This window comes from Hemicordylus capensis, chromosome 1 (genome assembly GCF_027244095.1).
Source record: "Hemicordylus capensis ecotype Gifberg chromosome 1, rHemCap1.1.pri, whole genome shotgun sequence".
Taxonomy (NCBI): Eukaryota; Metazoa; Chordata; class Lepidosauria; order Squamata; family Cordylidae; genus Hemicordylus; species Hemicordylus capensis.
Genome location: NC_069657.1, coordinates 173,621,953 through 173,641,325, shown reverse-complemented (window position 1 = coordinate 173,641,325; position 19,373 = coordinate 173,621,953). Strand labels below are relative to the sequence as shown.

At 43.6% G+C, this 19,373-nt stretch overlaps 1 protein-coding gene across 10 annotated transcripts in view; it reads left to right on the top strand.

Moving 5' to 3' along the window:
- Positions 1-19,373, top strand: part of LRP1B (LDL receptor related protein 1B) — a 1,420,219-nt gene that overhangs the window by 1,041,004 nt on the left and 359,842 nt on the right. For all 10 annotated transcript variants that reach the window (XR_008308477.1, XM_053255348.1, XM_053255339.1 and 7 more), the window contains 3 exons: positions 673-870; positions 9,640-9,844; positions 10,946-11,110. Coding sequence is in view for 9 of the 10 variants with exons in the window: in XM_053255348.1 (XP_053111323.1) it covers positions 673-870; positions 9,640-9,844; positions 10,946-11,110 (568 nt within the window). In the remaining variant the exon portion in view is untranslated. The remainder of the gene's footprint in view (positions 1-672; positions 871-9,639; positions 9,845-10,945; positions 11,111-19,373) is intronic.

Sequence of the window (19,373 nt, the reverse complement as noted above, 5' to 3'; positions counted from 1 at the left end):
AGGTTCTTCTGATGATCATGTCTGGCAGGCAGAAACATTTGGGAGCAGGTGTTCCTTCAAATATCCAGGGCCCAAGCAGTTAAGGGCTTCTAAATTTATTATCAACCCCTTGAATTGAACCCAGATCTGGAAACAAATCAGCAGCTAGTGCATCTCTTTTAAAGTAGGTGCAATGTAGTCCAATGGCATGGCAGCTCTGGACAAAGCCCTGGCCACCACATTTTATACCAGCTGCAGTTTCTGAATATTGTTATTAAGTATCTGGATCACAGCTTGTTTCAAACAGCGTTTCAGTGGTTTATTTACGAGTTCTATGAACAATTGTTCCCATATTTATCTGAACCAAACGGTGACTCTGAATGTAAGACAATCTACTTAAACAAAATGTTATACCTGTATTCACTCTGAATTTAAGAAGTTTTCCTATTTGCACAGTCCATTCAATACTGTTACAGTCAATATATTTAAATAAAGGTTAGAGTTGAGCTGCAATATGCATTTTAGCAGAATACATGCACAAGAAATTTGATGTAACAATGCCAATTATTTCATAAGTATTCTACAATTACAACATTATGTCAGTGTTAGTCAAATGAATGTCCTTTTATCACTATCATTATAATGATCTACTCCTTATTATATTTTCCACAAAATGTTCTATTGTGTTTCCAGATCCATTTGAAGCTTTCATAATTTTTTCCATTCGACATGAGATCAGAAAGATCGATCTTCAGAAGCGGGATTATAGCCTGTTAGTTCCTGGTTTGAGAAATACAATAGCACTTGATTTTCACTTCAATCAGAGCTTACTGTACTGGACAGATGTGGTAGAAGATAAAATTTACAGAGGCAAGCTTTCTGAAACTGGAGGTATGAAATGAAGTTTAGATTTTTTAAATAGCCCTGGGGGGAATGTCAATTGGAAAAAGATGATGAAAAGTTGTCCTCTTAAATTCTGGCCACATTATTTTTTTTCACTTGCTATTTCATAATCTAAAATTTATTTCTAGGTATGCACTCCAAGTTTGCTTTCACAAGAAAGCCTTTCTGGAGACATTGCTTTTTCACAATTAATTGGTAATGGAATTAAAACAGTGTTTTCACAGAACACGTTCATATATTCTGTCTATCTATCAAATTTGTATACCTCCCCAAACTTTCATCTCTAGGTGGTTTACAGCAACATAAAACAAGTTTAAACACAAAAGATAAAACCTGAAAACAATTTAAAACGACAAATTAAGAAGCTTTGGTGAAGAAATAAATCTTTAAGTACTTTTAAGAAACTGTAAGAGATAGGGAGTCTCTTATCTCAGCAGGTAGCACATTCCAGAGTTTTGGGGCAGCAACAGAGAAGGCCCATCCCTGTGTGGTGCTGCTCACCAAGGCTTAGTTGTGGATTCCTACTGCACTGCACTTGCCAAAATTAGGAAGGAAGGAAATATAACTATCTAACTAAAAGGATATCAACCTAGGCAGGAGAAAAAGGGAGCCCACCCCTGGCCGATCAAGTGCACGCCCAAAAAATTCCTGTCCAGCCCCATATGGCAACCAGCAAGCCCAGTCTATATCCCAAGAGGGAGGGTGCCTGTGAGAGACGGACTGGTGGGGAAAACACTGCTGCGGCCCTTGTCCCCAAAGCCCTTTCCCCTTAAATGGTTTTAATGCTGTTTTAAAATATTTTTTTAAAAAAAATTAAAATGTAATGTTTTTAACTTTTTGTTTTTGTTTTAACTAATGTTTTACTTTCTGTTTTTATTTTGTTGTGAACTGCCCAGAGACATAAGCTTTGGGCGGTATAAAAATATGTTAAATAATAAATAAACAAACAAATGAATAAGCCCCACCTCCATGTCCAAAGAAGCCAATCAGGCAGAGCCTCAGCCTCATGCTCCTTGCAAAGGGGCTGGGGCAAACAAGCTGTGCCACCCATTTGGGCAGCGAGCGGCTGGATTTTGCACTTTGTATTTTTGTATAACCGGCACTTTTATATTTTGTTGCCTTTTTGTATTTGGCTGCCCAAACTTTGGTGAGTCTCATTTTTTTGGAGAAATTCAAAAAAACCCACCTAAAACCACAGGAGTGCCCAATTGCTTTGGGGTTTGGGTGGCATTTGGCACCCATGGGTACCTACCACCCACCCTGGTTTTGTGCCCCTAGCAGGCCGCAACACCAACATGCAGTGACACAACTAAAAAGACAAGTTAAAAAACCAAAAGAGGACCACAGAGACAAAACTGCTGCTGTGCCTGCACAACTGCAAAACCAAGGGAACCAAACCAAACACCACAGCCTACTACAACAGCCACAAACAAGCTAGACCTAGCAACAAGACCATGCAAGACAGTAAAAACAACCCGGCACGCAAACTGCAAATAAAGAGGGGCAAGGCAAAAACATACCACCACACTGAAGGAGAACTTAAAGGAGAACTTAAAGTAATGCACACACCTTGTGCTTCTGCTCTTCTCTTTGTGTGCAATGCATACGTTTTGCCTGTAGGGAAAAGCACCTCAGAGTGGCAAGTCGGCCATATTTTGCTGGAGGCCACACAGGGCCCCAGGCATGTGGTGGCACCAAACCACCTAGTCATAATCATCGTGCATGCATGTTTGCTTGGTGTGTCCATGTGTCTGCTGCTAGCTAAACTCTGAAGAGGGGAAAGAGAGGGGTGCTCTAAAAAAAATTAAAGGGATAGGAAAGTCCAGCTCAGAAGCGGGTCAGTGGAAGCCACACACATTGTGGTGTGGCAGGAGACCACTTACTCATGGCCAGTGCATGCTTGTCCGGAGTATGTGTGTGTGCTAGACTGAAGAGGGGAAAGAAAAATGGGTCAAATAAAAATGAAAGGGACAGGAAAGTCCATCTCAGAGACAGGTCAGTGGTGGAGGCCACAAATGACGTGGTGTGGCAGGAGATGGCTTACTCATCATGGCCAGTGCATGCGTGTCTGGTGTGTGTACGTGCATGTCAGCAGAACTAAACTGGAGAGGGGAAATGAATAAACACACTTACATACATATATACACAAGTATGTATATGTCTATGTTTAGGGAGGAGGAACTCTTTAATTAACCTACCCACCCTCTTGCACTAAATTATAGGCACGGGCATTGCCTCAGAGTTGGGGGAGGAGGGAAGTATAGTCACTCCACTCCTTCCCCTATCAGTGGGAGCAAAGGTCTGTGCTCCTCTCCGGGAATCCACCAGACCAACAAACCCCATCCCTGTTGATCATCTCATCTTTGGCAGCCCCCGCCTTAAATAAAGCCCTACATTTAGGACACTCCTCCCCACTTCCAGCTTGCTCCTTCTTCCCTGGCCAGGCAAGTGGATTGGCCACCCAATCCCTGGCCTCCAAATGGGACTTGCTTTCCAACTCCACCCACTTCACTAGCATTTCTACACACATCTGCAGCTGTGGAGCTGATATCTTCACTATTCCTTCTCCAACATCCGGCTGCCTCTTGGGCTGCACCCGTCTATCCCCCAGCAGCTGTTGCACACCTCTAAACACATTCAAAAATGTACATCTTGACTTCTGAAAGGTAATTACTGGGGTTGTCCTGGTGTCTGGAGCCCCCTGCTTCTCTTGGCACACTGGCATTTGACTGGGTAAACAACCCTGTCTCATGGAGGAGGGTAGGAAATCCCGACAATATTCAAATCCATCTATACAACAGCTATACAGTATTATTTACACACCACCAACTATCTACACAAACCAAACCAAAAACACTATCTACACAAAGGAAAGTAAGAAAGAACCTCTAGTACTAATGACACATCCACCCCCACACAACAGAAACCTCCACGCACACACGCATACAACACTTCCATCTATACAAGCACATATTTACACAATCTGAAATATTTACAAATATACATTTTGGCAGTCCAGCTGCCCTCCCCCTGCAAGTCATTTATGTAGGACACAACACATTCAAAAATGTACATACTTACAAATCTACATTTTTACAAATATACATTTTTACAGATCCACATTTTTATAGTCCCTGGCCTGCCGCTGCCTCCCCACCAAGTCACTTATTTACACATTCAAAAATTTACATGCTTACAAATCTACATATTTACAAATCAACACAGTGCCACACTGGCACAACCATCTAGTGTCTGTGTGCGTGCCCATGGTCTCCCGAATGCTGTGGTCAGGTGGAACCAGGGGCTAGTTCAGGATCGGGTTATGCCAGTGGGGTGTGTGTGTGTCCAGTTATCATGTCACAGCACTAGTGGGCATGCTGCGACATGGCATGGCTGAAGAAGGAAGCGGGGAGGATAGGGATTAGTGGAAGCTGTCGCTGGGCAGGTAACTGGCACCATGGGTCAACCATGGGCCAATCACTCACCCAACTCAATGTCCAGCTCGGGGTAGCCCAGTAGGGGGAAGTCGACCTTGAGGAAGACCAATGCTCGACCAAGCCAGGGTCCAACTGGGACTGAGAGGGTGTTACCACCTTGTCAGCACATGAAAACACGCGCTCACTCTGGACACTGATGGGCAGGCAGGTGAGGAGGCATACAGCAACTACCACCAGGTCCAGCCAGACTTAGAAGTGAGTTTCCCAGAACTGCACGCGGTCCATCTCTGGGTCTTCCTCCATAGGCTCCTCCAAGTACTGGGCAACGCATTGTGCAGCACTCATGGGCCTGGTAAGCCAAGCTTCCTGCAAACTGGGCAAGGTGCCAAAGTACACCTACTTAAACCGCTGGGCTGATTTAGCGGGAGGAACTGCCTATTGTGTTGGTGCCACTGCCTGGAATGCCATGCCTCCGGACTGGGGAGAAGAAGGGATGGGAGCTGAAGGGCTGCCCACACTGCTGCTCCTGGGTGTGGGCCGCGCACACTCGGGGGCGCACCATCACCACCCTCCTGATCTCTGCCGGTCCTAAGGACCTCCTCTTCCCTAATGCTATTGACCGGGGTCCCTCCACCTTGGCAAGTCTTCCATGCAAATGACATTGCCCTTGATGGTCGGGTCACAGAGACAAGCCAGGACGTACTCCTCCCTGTCACCTAACTCACTGACCAACCTGTCAACAAACCCAGTCCTTAGCCTTCCAGCCAGAGCATGCACTCATCAGCTTCTCCAGGAGGAGAGCTGTGGGCAGGGCCTGACTCAGAGGAGTAGTGTAGCCACACAAGTTCTTTGTGGCAAACAGGAAGGGCTTGAGTGCTGACATCTTGGACATGAGCTTCCACTCTGTGTTGGATAGGTTGCACATGCCCAAGTCCTTATTCCTTGCCAGATTGTTGAGGGCCACCTCCTGCTCCAAAAGGTGTTGGAACAAGAGGGAGGTAGAGTTCCACTACATCCATAGGGGTGAGATGTTGCGGAATCCCATGGACAGTGAATCAGCTGCCTGGACTTCTTCGGTGGAAGTGGGCTGCAATCTTGCGGGACTTCTCCACAAGCACAGCCATGGCAGCAACAGTACCTACCATGGGGCAGCCCTGTTCCCTGGAAAACTTCACCTCCTTGAGGCCAAGGGCGTCCCTGACAGCCAAGTGCAGTGGATGTTCACACACTCCAACACTGACTCTATCACTGCAGTGACATTGGAACCATTGTCTGTCACAATGAACCCGCTCCTGAGGTGTGGCAACCTGCCTATCCCCTCCTCAATTTGGCAGCTGAGTACAGCTGCCACCTCCTCCTTGGTGTGCTTGACATCAAGGGTCCCATGTGCAAGATGGCCCAACTGTGCCGAAATACGGTGTGGGACATGCTGGAGCCAGAGGCAGCACCATAGGTCCCCCATCTCTCTGGACCTCACCAGTGGGCAGTCAGGGTCAAGAAAGCAGCATGCATCCCACTCACACTGTTCCACAGATCAGTGGTGAAATGCACGCTGCTGCCAGCTGGTGCTGCATGTAGCATGGCTGACACGAGCTCCCTGCATCTTGTGTACAGGGAGGGGACCACGTTCTGGCTGAACGTGGTCCTTGAGGGGATGGTGTATTCGCTTGCTAGAACCTGGAGTAGCTGGTGGAATCCGGCGTTCTTGACCACCTGAAACGGCTGGTCATCATTGGCCATCTCACCTAAGGGAGGGTGAGGAGACATGGGTCCATGTGAATGGGGCACTTCTTGCCTGACAACTGCATCCACCGTTTGACTGGCAGCATGCCCTGCTTCGTGGAAGCCTTTGCACAGCCTTTGTCAGCGCTAGTCACAGGCACACTAGGCGCACTAGCGTTGCCAGTGTAGTCAAGGAGATCTGGGTGACACCGTCGCATGTGTTGCCACATGGAGGTCGTCCCCAGGTGCTTAGCATCCTTGCCGTGACTGACATGTGCCCTTCAGTGGATGCAGTGAGCAGTGGTTGGGGCATCTTGAGGGATCTCAAAATGCCGCCAAACATAGCTGCTTTGGGTGGCCTCCGACATCCTGGATGCTGTCTTGGACCTTTGGGGCGACAGTTGACCTAGCGGGCCTGCTGGTGCTCAGCCACTGCTGTCAACCACCTCCTTCTACCCTGCATGGAAGAAGAAGAAGGGCCCAGATTCACTGGAGGAGCGGTCACCTCTCTACCTCAGCAGCAGACCCTTCCCCCTCACAGCCAGATTGGGAGGACGCAGAACTGGACTCCGCGATGATCTGGGCATCATAGGGGGGGTCCCTACTGAGTGTTGGGAGGAGCGTTGGAGTGGTGGCAAGAGGGAGGGAAAATCTGTCTGCACTGCCAGCAGTCAAGCCCCACCCTCCACCTCCACCATGGAAGAAGCTTCCCGGGTAGGAGAGCCCCCCCGCACCACCAGGCTCCACACCAGGCATCAGCCCTTGTAGTACACCACCTGACAGACCCGCCACTGCTCCAGGACCTGGCTCAGCAGTGGCAGGCTCCTCCGGATAGGAGAGCCTTCACACCACCACCTCACCTGGGCCAAACAATTTGCTGATGGGGACCTGTGGGAACCTATGCCGGCATCTTCTCTGCCCCCTGGCTTCCCCGCACCCGTTTGGGGACCCCTCCCACCTCTGCCTTCCACCCTGCTGTGAACTCTGCTCACATAGTGTTCAGACATTCCCAGAGAATGGGGCTTTTTTTTTTTTTTGCAAATATGTAAAAACTGTAGGGGGACATTTTAAAAAACCCTATTTGTAATTTTTTAAAAAAACCTATTTAAAGAAAACCCACCCACTACACCAATAACACAACACAACACGGGCAACTAAAAGGGAGCCTGTAAAAACAAGAAACAACCTGTAAAAACAAGAGACAGCCTGTGAAGAAAAAACAGAAAAAATACCTGCCCACACTCAAACAAGAAATGAGGCCCTGTTTAAGAAAAACTAAAGGAGACAAAGGGGGCAACAAAAAGTAAGGACTCACCTCCGCATTGTCCTGAAGATTTTCTGCCCCACACGCTGGTCAGGAGAAAAAAGAAGGAATGGGTTCCAGATCACTGTTGGGCTGGCACAGAGTAGGTGGGCATGCACAGCTGTGGGCAGGGAGGGCAGAATGAAAAGCTTTCCAGCTGATCACCCACCCAAAACAAATAAATTAAGGCAAACAGATTAAATGAATAAAAAGCCTGGTGTAAAAAAAATGGCTGTGGGGATGAGGAAGGGGTGAGGAGGAAGGACGGGGGGGTAGGTGCTGCTGGGCTCTGGAACAGACAGTGTGCTAAGCACAGCAAAAATGTGTTCACAAAGAAAAGCACCTGTTCAAGAGAAAACGAGGAAACCCACCATCCCCCCAAAACCAGACTAAAATAAAAACAACTGGCAGTGGCTGCTGAGCTGAGGATTCTCTAGCTCAACTCAGCCAACAGATTTAAAAGCAGCAGTGACCACAGAAGCAGAAAAGGTAGGGGGGAGTGGGGGCTAGGGAAATGGGCCAGAGAGATGCCTCAGGCAAATGGGCTGGGCCCCCTGGCCCAGGACAGGAGAGGGGAGGAAGAGAGAGAGAGAGAGAGACTCACTCACTCACTCAGGGGGGAAAAGACCAGCAGCAGAGAACAAAGTCAGTCAGTCACTCCAGGGGTGGGGAGGTTTAAAGTGGTGGGGGATGGGAGCGGGGAAAGCAGAAAAACAGGCAGAAGGGATTGGAAACAAAAATACACAGCATTAAGTCCACCAGGCAGACTTTCACCATCACCAGCAGCTGAGAAACAAGGCAAGGAATACTGCAGCCAGAATGATTTTGCTAGGCTAGAGGCTTGGCTTTAAATAGAATTTGAAACTCCCTCCTTTGGGACCCCCATCTTTGCCCTGCCCCCTGGCCAATTGGGTGCCAGTTCTCAAGGACTGGCACAGTGCCGAGCCTACCAGAGAGCCAGACTCATCTGGCCAATCAGGGAAGCAAGAGCTCAGCCAATGAAATCAAGCAGCACAAGTCACACAAAATGGAGGACAACATCTAAAATGGAGTCTAGAACCTTTGGACCACCTTGAACAGGTTTGAACTGAACCTGGCTCAATCAGTTTGAATGCAAACCAGCATTGACAATACAATGTCCTGATTGGTTGAAATTTGAACCTTTGAACTGAACTGGTTTGAATTCAAACCAGTTTGGGTTTGAACTTGTTTGCACATTCCTACCAAAGGGTGGGTGGGAAGGGAAGGAGTGTACTAGAAGGACAGTGTGTGTATGTGTGTGTGTAGAGGGAGATGTGTGTGGTGGGAAGGGAAGGGATGTACTAAAGGTACTAGTGGTATGTGTGTGTAGAGGTAGGTGTGTGGGGTGGGAAGGTAAGGAGTGTACCTAGAGGCATTGTGTGTGTGACTGTAGTGAGAGTGTGGGGTGGGAAGGGAAGGAGTGTACTAGAGGGACTGTGTGTATGTGTGTGTTATATCTATAGTGGCACATAACAATGCATATGTGTGCACACTGCCTTGATGCTGCCCCCCCCCAAGAAAACCCAGTCTACTCACTGATTCAAAAAATTAGAGGGAACACTGCTCCAGACTAGTGCTGCACTGGTACACACTACTCATATTTGGTCCTCCTGCAGATCTTGGCCTACAACTCCCATAATCCCTGGCTATTGGCTACTGTACCTGGAGATTATGGGATTTGTAGTCCAAAAACAGCTGGAGAGCTGAAGTTGAGTAGCCCTGCACTAATACAAACATGTTTGCAGGGAACCTTTGTGCAATAGTGTAAGAGCACAGTTTCAAACATCCCAGTGACTTTGCACAGCTACACGGTCTTCTTGCACTACTGCAATTTCATTCATCGCACAAGTGCTTCATTAATCTGGATGTCAGTCACTGTTTTAATGTTCTATGAAGCCTAGTGTAGCAATTTAGTGTATAATAGATGATGGTTCTAATGATGATTTCTGTTCCACAGTTCTACATCAGGTTTACATTGATGTTAAAATTATTTCAAAGATCATTTGCATTTTAGACATAATTATTCCTTTCATAATTTTTTTTTAAATTGAAAGTTGTAGGTATGATATTTGTGGCATAGCTTTTAGTTTAAAAGTTGTGTGATACTTTATTTTAGTATCTTAATTATTTTATAAAATGAAAGTGTACTGTAGAAGAGTTCTGCAACAGGTAATACTTTAATGAGTCAGTAGTTATTGTGTTGTAGTCTCTACTCTTTTTTAGTTAATATATTTATGCAATTCAGTTTTAATAATTCTTCTAATATTTTCACAGGGGTAAGTTCCATTGAAGTGGTGGTCCAACATGGTTTAGCTACCCCTGAAGGTCTTACGGTTGACTGGATTGCTGGAAATATATATTGGATAGACAGCAATTTGGACCAAATTGAAGTAGCTAAATTAGATGGCACCCTGAGAACAACATTAATAGCAGGTGCCATGGAGCACCCTAGGGCTATTGCTTTGGATCCTAGATATGGGTAATTATGTAACTTTACAATACTGCAAGAATATAGCCCTTCTTTTCTGTTGCCTTGACAAAAATTCAAGGTCATTTAGTCATCTCTAATCTTGACTACAGCAAGGTCATCCCTCCTTGCTGGTCATCCATGACTCATCTTGGTTCCCATATCTCCATTTAGCACTTTGTTATTAAAATAACTCATCTCTGATTGCATAACATAACACATAACCCCCCTCCCTAAATCTCTTTACAAGCTTCCTGTCTGGTCCCAAATCTAGCACAAGCATTTTTAAAGCCTTATATGGTCTTGCCATTCCCTACTTCCTCAAATCTTAGATTCTGTAACACTGCTACCATGACCGTCATTCCTTTAGATCTATTTACCCTCAAACACTTGAAGGTCTTCTGCTCCTTCAAATATGTCTCCCTTTCTCTCTTGACGGTCCCATACACCTGTAAATACTTCCCTAAATACCTCCCAGAACACCAGTGCTGTTCCTCCTATTATACATTCTTAATAAAGTAAAGTTGTGCTGTCAAGTCGGTGTCAACTCCTGGAGACCACAGAGCCATGTGGTTTTCTTTGGTAGAATACAATAGGGGTTTACCATTGCCATCTCCTGCACAGCATGAGATGATGCCTTTCAGCATTTCCCTATATTGCTGCTGCCCTATAGAGGTGTTTCCCATAGTCTGGGAAACATAACAGCAAGGATTTGAACCAGCAACCTCTTGCTCCCTAGGCAAGTTACTTCCCTGCTGCACCATCTTCTTAAAACCCACCTTTTCTGTGTCGGCTTAGGGACAATGTTAGTAAAATTACATGACAAAACAGCACACCAAAATGTATATCAGAAAGATGTGTTATTAAGTTGGCTTTCAAACATAAGGAGATATTTGTTCAACCTCAGTATGCTTCTGTTCCAGAAGATTATAAAACTGAAGAAATGAATTAGTGTTATAACTGTTTTGGCAATGGCAAGAATATCTTCTATGTGTAATACCTTTTCAAAAGTTGATAATGTAATGCTATTACTTTTAAAAATATTATTTTTGGGGGGATGTTTGCTTCCCATTCTAATATAATTTTAATTTTGTTTCTCTTTGAATCATTCAGAATTCTGTTTTGGACAGATTGGGATGCTAATTTTCCTCGTATTGAGTCTGCTTCCATGAGTGGAGCAGGAAGAAATATCATATATAAAGACATGGACAGTGGAGCATGGCCTAATGGTCTTACTGTTGATCACTTTGAAAAACGAATAGTATGGACAGATGCTAGGTAAAAGAAAAGAAAAAACACATTTCTTTTAAAATATGTTTGTGGTATGCATATGTTTGTGTTAAGGGCCTTTTTATATCATCATATAAAGCACATCCTACAACTGCATGTTATCCATTGTGTGATGTTCCTACAAGTGCTGAACTAGTTACAGACCTGTAATAACCCATTCCCATGTGATCATGAGACTGACAGGATAGACACAAAGGATAGCAATGCCACTGATTGCACTTCTGGAAAACATGGTTTGGATATGAAACAAATACTCAAATAATTTGTTTAGGATACCAAGAATCATAGGATCGCTAACACCTTAGAAAACAAAATCAAGATTCAAAATTGTCTTGACATGCTCAAAAATTGGGCCAAAACCAACAAGACTAATTTCAAGAGAGACAAGACAGTAAAGTCTTGTATTTATGTGAGAACCATCAAATAGGATGGGGGGAGACCTAACTTCCACATGTAATAGCAGTACATGTGGAAAGGATCTTGGTGTTTTAATGGGCCACAAGTTGAACAGAAGGTCAGCAGTGCTAAGAAAGTTAATGCAATCTTGACTGCGTTAACAGAGGCATAGTGTCTAGATTCTGAGAATAGTTCCATTCTTCTTCACTTGGAATACCAGCTAAGATTTGGACTACTGAAGCGGGTGTAGAATAGAGAGCTGTGTGTCTACTTTGGCAGCCTTCCCCATTAAGGCTGTGCCCAGTGCCCATTTAGGGAGGATGAATTTCAGGGTTTCTACCTCCTCTCAAATCACCCTGTAACTGATGCAAATATGTCCCTGAGGGTCACACAGACCTCAGGGATATACTTCCATATGTCATAGAGCACTTCTGGGAGAAGGAGCAATGATGGGGTCGAATTTTACCATTGCTCTTCTGAAGTAGCCACACAGTTCTTGTTGTGTGCCCACTGCTGTAGACTGGATTTGAGCCATGTTCAGTTCTGGGCACAGCATTTTAGCGGGTTATTGATAAACTAGACTGGGTACAGATGAGGACACACAACTAGAGTACTAGAGAAAGACATGCTGTTCTGGTAGCTCCAGGTCTTAACACTCACATCAATTTTGGAGGATGAATACAATTGAAGGAAGCCCAGGCGGGTGTGCGGCTGGGGAAATCAGTCATGTGGCTTGCCTCGGGGGGGGGACAAGGCAGTGGGCCCCCAGACAACTGTCTCCCCTTGCCCTATTATAGTTATGCCCCTGGCCTAGAGAACAGAAGACTAAGGAGAGATATGATAACCTTTTTCAGTATCTGTAGGATTATCACACAGAAGAATTAGTGGACTTGTTCTTTGTTGCTCCTGAGGGCAGGACTAGAACTCATGGGCTGAAATTACAAAGAAGCAGATTTAGGCTAGATATTAGGTGAATTGCCCAAACTGTAAGAGCTGTTCAACAGTGAAACAGTCTCTCTCATGCAATGGTGAGCTTTCTTTCACTAGAAGTTTTCTAATACAGCCTGGAAAGACACCTGACACATATGCTTTTACTACAACAACAACAACAACAACAACAAATATTTATATAATGCTTTTCAACAAAAGTTTCCAAAGAGGTTTACCTGGAGAAATAATAAATAAATAAATAAATAAATAAATTAAATAAGATGTCCTTAATAGCCCTGTCCCCAAAGGGCTAACAATCTAAAAAGAAACTTAAGATAGACACCAGCAACAGTCACTGGAGGTACCGTACTGGGTATGGATAGGGCCGGTTAAAGGTGCCTCTTTGCCATGTCAGCAGGGATTCCTGAGCAGGGAGTTAGACTAGAGGATCTTCAAAATCCCTTCCAGCTCTGAGACAATGAGGCTGTTCACACAAGCAGCCCTATCCGGGCTTGCATAGCTGTACTTTCCTGGGTAGGGCTGCTTGTGTGGAGTGCTGGGATTGGACTCAATCCTGGCACTGTCCCACTGGGTGGCCCCCGTTTTTTTTTTAACTTGGGCTATTACCGAGGTAGAAGGGTGCAAGTATGCCCTTCTACCCCAGTACCTGCTGATGTTTCTGCTAGCAGTCAAAGAGCTGGACACCTAGAGCAGCCAGGTTGCTGGGAAATCCCCCAATATACGGCACTCCTCACATGGTGCATTGTGGGATTTCTGGAGGCCAGGCTGCATTTCCCAAGCCTCCAGATTGCTGTACTTTCCTCAGCAGCACTGCTCATGTGGGCTTGTGAACAGTACTGCCAAGAAGACAACGAGGATCGTCTGTGGGGGAAGATAGGTGTGACCTATCCACCCCGCTCACAGGTTGGGTGAACTACCTTGATATCTTTTTCTACATTCTGTTACCTTTAAAAGAAAATATTAAGGGGGTGTTATGTATTATTATTTAGAAATATTAAAAAGATGTCTTATGCTATCTTTGTGGGAGAATAATATATGAGTGATGTGCTGGCAAATTAGTTCAGTCGCTTTGTTCTTCACACCAGTAAAATTTCCTTCGGTGACACACAGAAAGTTGTGTGATCTTTATTCTGTATTCAATTAGTTCAATGCCTCATGACAATGAAGAGGTATATTGGCACCTCATTTATCTATTTGTAATATAAATGTGCACTCACACACAAGAGTGGAGAGCACTGAGTCCACAAAGAATTATATTTCAGTAATTAAGTTATTGATAAAGTGATGGGGCAGGTTTATGTGTGGGTAATAGCTTAATTATTGTTTTCTGTTTTATTTTTAAATAGGACATTTTATGGGGTGAAAAAACCCTCAAACCAAAAAACTTTTAAAAAACATTTTAAATATTAATATAAGGGCAAGGCACTGCATGTTTGTGGGTACGGGTAGCCTCAGTGCCTTTGTAACTTTTTTTGTTATACAGGGTGAGAAAGCCTACAGCTTGCATAATAACAACAAAGTACTAGTGAATTAGTGGTTGTTGGTGCTCAAAATTCCTACTAGTTATTTAATTTTTATAAAGCACTTAAAATTTCTGAAAACTGGTTATTGTTTAACATTTTTGAATATCCAAAGTAATGAAGCACGTGCATTAGCAGGGACTGTCAGGATGTGACTGTTCGCTGCATGCAATTCCTCAAGTCCTTCAACATGTGCGCTATCAGTGACATGTTTTCTCTCTTCCAGAGCACAGGTGGAGCTAGGAAGTTTCACCTGCTTGTGCAAGAGCACAGCATAGAGGGACTGAGGGAACTCTGCATGCGTGGGCCCCAGTCACATCCCCAGAGTCCTTCCTTACACATGCACTTCATTTGAATGTCAACCACTCTACTGCAATGTTGGAAACAAAACAGTCCTGTTCACAGGCTTATAATCTAAGACAAGCCATAGAGGGAAGGGAAAGAAAGGGAAGAGAAAGGGGAGGGAGGGAGGGTGGATAAGGCAGCATGTAGGGATGTGTCTGAATGTAAAAGCTGAGGGCAAGAGCTGTAAGTTAGTGGAAAGAGTATGTAAATGAAAGAAGACTGCATGAGAAAAGATGTGGCAAGAAACAGTAAGGAAATTCTTGGGCTGGATAAAAATATTGGTACAGAAATTGGTAATAATTTTTATATTATTTATTATATATATGTTTTTTATTTCTATACTGCCCTTCCAAAAATGGCTCAGGGCAGTTATATTATATTATAGCAATATAAAAATATTGCTTTGGTTTCCCTAGAGCAAAGAGTCTAGGGAAGATTATAAAGAGAGAGAGATCCATTTATTTATTTATTTATTTATCCATCTATCTACCCATTCATTCTCCATGTAATCCACTTTGGAAACTTTTGTTGAAAAGCAGCATATAAGTAGCAGTAGTAGTAGTAGTAAAAAATAAACATAAAGGAGCAAAACTGTGGACATTTGAAACTAACTACTAGAAGCCTGAAGTAAATATGAGAAGTGAAACTAGTGAAGAGAATGGTACAAAATGTAAAATGGTTGAAACAACGAGCTAAGAATATCAAATGAGCAACAATTGGGGACAGAATGAAGACATTTAAGAGTAAACCAAAATACTACCTGGAAGATTACAACAATCACGATGGGAAACAGGAGAGTAAAATACAATTTTGGTAGTGTCTGAAGAAAGGAAGACTGGATTCTAGGGCGGTGGGATAGACTGTTGGACCAAATTTACCCTTCATTGAGAATTGGCAGAACATGACATCAGGGAACCTCCTGACAGCTTGAAGTGTTAAGAGGATTCCTCTTGCTGTGGCAACCTTCATCAGATATATGCCAATTGTGTTGTAGGGATGTGTATGAAACAGATTTTGTGTTTTCATTTCAAGCTTGAAACAAAATGCAGATGGATGAAATGTTTTGTTGTAACAGTGGTTGAACCAGATGTCATGATGGAACAAAACCTGAAACAGAGTGTTTTGGCCATAGGAAACAATGGGAAACTCAAAACACCCCATTGTTCCCCTTGGGTAGCAACGGACACCAAAGTGGGTTGGGTGGTAGGGTATGATTGGTAGGGTGGTAGGATCCTATGGGGTTTTGTGGAAAGATTAAATAAAAATAAAAATGACCCGCCCATTTCTTTTGTGGATTGGGTGGTAGCTAGCACCCATCCTGCCCTTCCACACAACCCACTTTGGTATCTCTAGGAGCTACCAATGGAGAACAATGGAGTGTTTTAAGTTTCCAGATTGTTCCCTATGGCTGGAACAAGCTGCACTCAAAAAGTGCACACATGGGTTTTGTATTGCAATTTGCAATGCATTTTGCAGCTCTGCCTTGAAAAACATTGCAGAACCACACAGTCAAAAGGAATCTGTCCCTCCCAACACAGACCACACATTTCAAACACAGTCCAGTAATAGAGAAAGCAAGCAAGAAAGAAAGAATCACTGTCCCAGAATCCACTGCCAGACACAGTGCCTGCACTGTGCTGCACTGCACAGCACAAGTTGCTCTCTCACACACAGTTATGACTTCTTATGTTACTTCCTAGCACCCTTAGCAGCAAGCATTGCCATAAGCTCAACTAGAGCAACTCCAGCTATATTTTGACTGAGTTCAACACCTTGCAATGCAGATTCCAGAGCAGAAGCACCAGTTAGTCTCAAGACCAGACATGGAGTTCATGACAGCAATCACCAAGAAATATAACGAGAAGGGGGGGGGTCCCTCTAGGAAGAGCATCTGCATGCTTGTATCCATACAGAAGGTCCCAGGTTCCCTTCCTAGCATCTCCAGATATAGGACTGAGGGAGAGACTCCTGCCTGTAACTTCAGAGATGTCTGACTCTGTGTACTGTAGACAATACTGAGCTAGGGACCAAAGGTCTGACAAGAAACAAAGCTTCTAAATCCTTACCATGAGAAGAATTATAAAGGCTCTCACTGCCTCCCTGTCCCTTTAAATACATTTTGAAACTCCCTCCTTTTGGCTCTCCCCTCCTCCTCCCTCCCCCAGCCAACAGGGGCACAATTGCCCATGACAAACCAACCAAGAAGCAAGGAGATCAGAAGCCAATCAGAAGCCAGTACCAGAATACCAATAAACAAGGGGGAAACAGGCCTCCAAGTGGTGCTTGAAACACCAAAACGTTTTGACTTCAAACAGGTTGTTCCAAGCTTGAAACACGCCCTTTATTTAAGCGAAGTTTTGTTTCAAGCTCCGAAACACTCAAAACAGCCCATTTTGAGTCAAAATGTTTCAATGTCGAAACATTTCACCCTCCTCCTCCTCTGCCTGTAACTGGGTGGAGCAGGAAACAGTCTGCATTGCTCCCTTTGAAGCAAAGGCTAAGCCTGTACATGCAGGGAGCTATCTTCTGCAGCTTGAGATTTAAAGAGGGATTTCCCCCTGTTTTATTTAATGTTCCTTCTAGGTCCTGTGAGTGCTGCAGGTGAGTGGTGCCAGTGCAGTTCTGATGACTGCAACACCAGAAAAAACTACTAATTCCAGAAGCACCCATAGACAGAACCTAGAAGTAAAAAGTTAACGAAAATAAAAAAAAAACCCTCTTAAATGCCTAACCACATAAGGCAGCACCCTGCATGTACATGCTTGATCTGTACTCTGAATGGAGTAATGCATTCTCTGCCCTGCTCCCACCCAGCCACAAGAGGAGGAGGGATGGGGGAGAGCCTGACAAAGCTGTTGGATCTCTGACCTAACTTAACCTGACTCAATTGTTGGTAGGGGCTGACATGACCACAGCTGAGTCAGAATCCAACATTTCCTGCAGTGCACAAGCCTAGAGGATCCTAGATATATTAATCAATTGAAAACAATGAAGCTTGGCTTTAATGAGAATAAGAAAGAATACAAAGATTCCAAACCTGAGGAAAACGATTAACCATCATTCATTCAGAATACAACATAAGGGCTGAAAAGCAGGAGTAGAAACCTAAAGCTAAAGTTTTCATACAAGTTTGAGATAATGCAGAGTCATTCCATGGTGGAGAGAGAAAGCAGCAGAGGAAGGGGAAAGCTCTAGTAAAGAATTGTAGAATTGATGACCATTGATATATAGGTGGTATTGAAGACCAATTGAACAAATATTGGGATAAAGAGGAAAAATATAAAGACTACAGAGAAGAGTGCCTAAAACCAATCGCTAAGGAATTCCTACAAAAATAGAAAAAGCATGAGGATGAAGCAATTGAATTATTGAAACAAATCTTAAAGGAGCAGTGAGGGAGATATGACTGGGATTATGACAAAATAGTACCTGTCAACCAAGTAAAGAAATGACATGTGTGGTTGAGTGTAAGGGAGATCCACAAGTAATACCAAAGAATGCAGACACTCTAATTTTGCTCTTTGGTTGCAGGAAATAATTTTGTAAAATTGTAGTCTAGCAATCCTAACACATTTTGAGATACAGCTCCTCTTCACAGGAAAAAGCAAAAAGTATAATAAAAAAAATAAAATTCCAAATGAACAGAAACCTCCCGCAAGGTTGTTTCTCAAGAAAATGTAAACCAGATTTAAAATAATCAAGAGACGAATTCATAGAGATAAAATATTGGGACAGAATAATGTACTTAAAAATTTTGGAAAGAAAAGGAAAAGAGATAGCACAATAGTTTGATGACAAAGGATCAAAAGGATAGGTGTAAGAAGGGAAGACTTAAAAGGAAGAAGAAAAATAACCAAAAGAAAGATAATAGTTATAATATAAAATAAAGAAGGAAGTGACAGATTTTTTTTTTAAAGCCGGCGGGGGAGGGGGGAGGGAACTGGATCAAGAGCACAGATAGTAGCACAGAAAGATAGAAAAGAGAAAGCCAATCTGGTAGACAGAATGCAGAAAAAGAAAGCATGTGGAGGGGAAAGAGAAGGAAGAGTAGACAACTAGATTCCAAATGGCATTTTTGTGTAATTATGTTCCATGTCACCATTATAATAGCAATAGGTACATTTTCCCAGATACTGTACAACGTATCCTCTGTATAACTGCAAAGCAAATGATTTGATATGACACATCAGCAGAGTTGCACTCACAGAAAAGATGCATGGATGACCATAATAATAAGTAAAAGAGAATTTAAATATACACCTTGATTAGGAAATTGCAAAATAGATATCTCCTGAGGGTAATAAGCAAAATAAAACAGAGCATTCAATCAGAACCATTAAAATGCATGGAATAACCATTGAGTTCTAGGGGACACTTCTCCTGGAGAGGTGACCTAATGTCAAATGTTAATAATAGCTAAAATAGCTGAATACAATAGAGACTATAGGCCCATCACACATTATGTTCAACACTCACATGGGTATACAGTGTCCACAAGTACAGATCTGAACACAGGTAGCTATTCACATGTTATCTTGAATGCAAGTAAAGATGTACATTTCCTGTCTGTACCATACATTTGAAGGGCCTATATGCAGGTTCACTCTTAAAATGAATACAGGTACAGTCATTCTCACAAACACATGTACAAGTGTACAGACATCTGTACACTTGTACAGCATAATGTCTGAATTGGGCTTATGAAAAAGGAGAATCCTAGAACTGGCAATTCTGAAGTGAGGATAAAATCAACAAAAGGACAGAGTGATCGGGAAGGGGAGATTGGAAAAACAAATTGACAGGGAAGACTGATAACCTGGGATGGAAGACTGAGGAACCCGAGGAGGAAAACTGGAGGAAGAGGTGGATGGGAATAGGCAAACAGGAAAATTTCTGAATGAGCAGCAGATACATTTTCATTGGAACAGTTGTATTTATTCCATGATGGGTGTAGCAGACACTCAGAAGGGACAGGGAGGGTTGATGTGCAAGGCAAGACAGGCACAAGGGGTGCTTTGATAGTAGAAGGGAAGTGATTT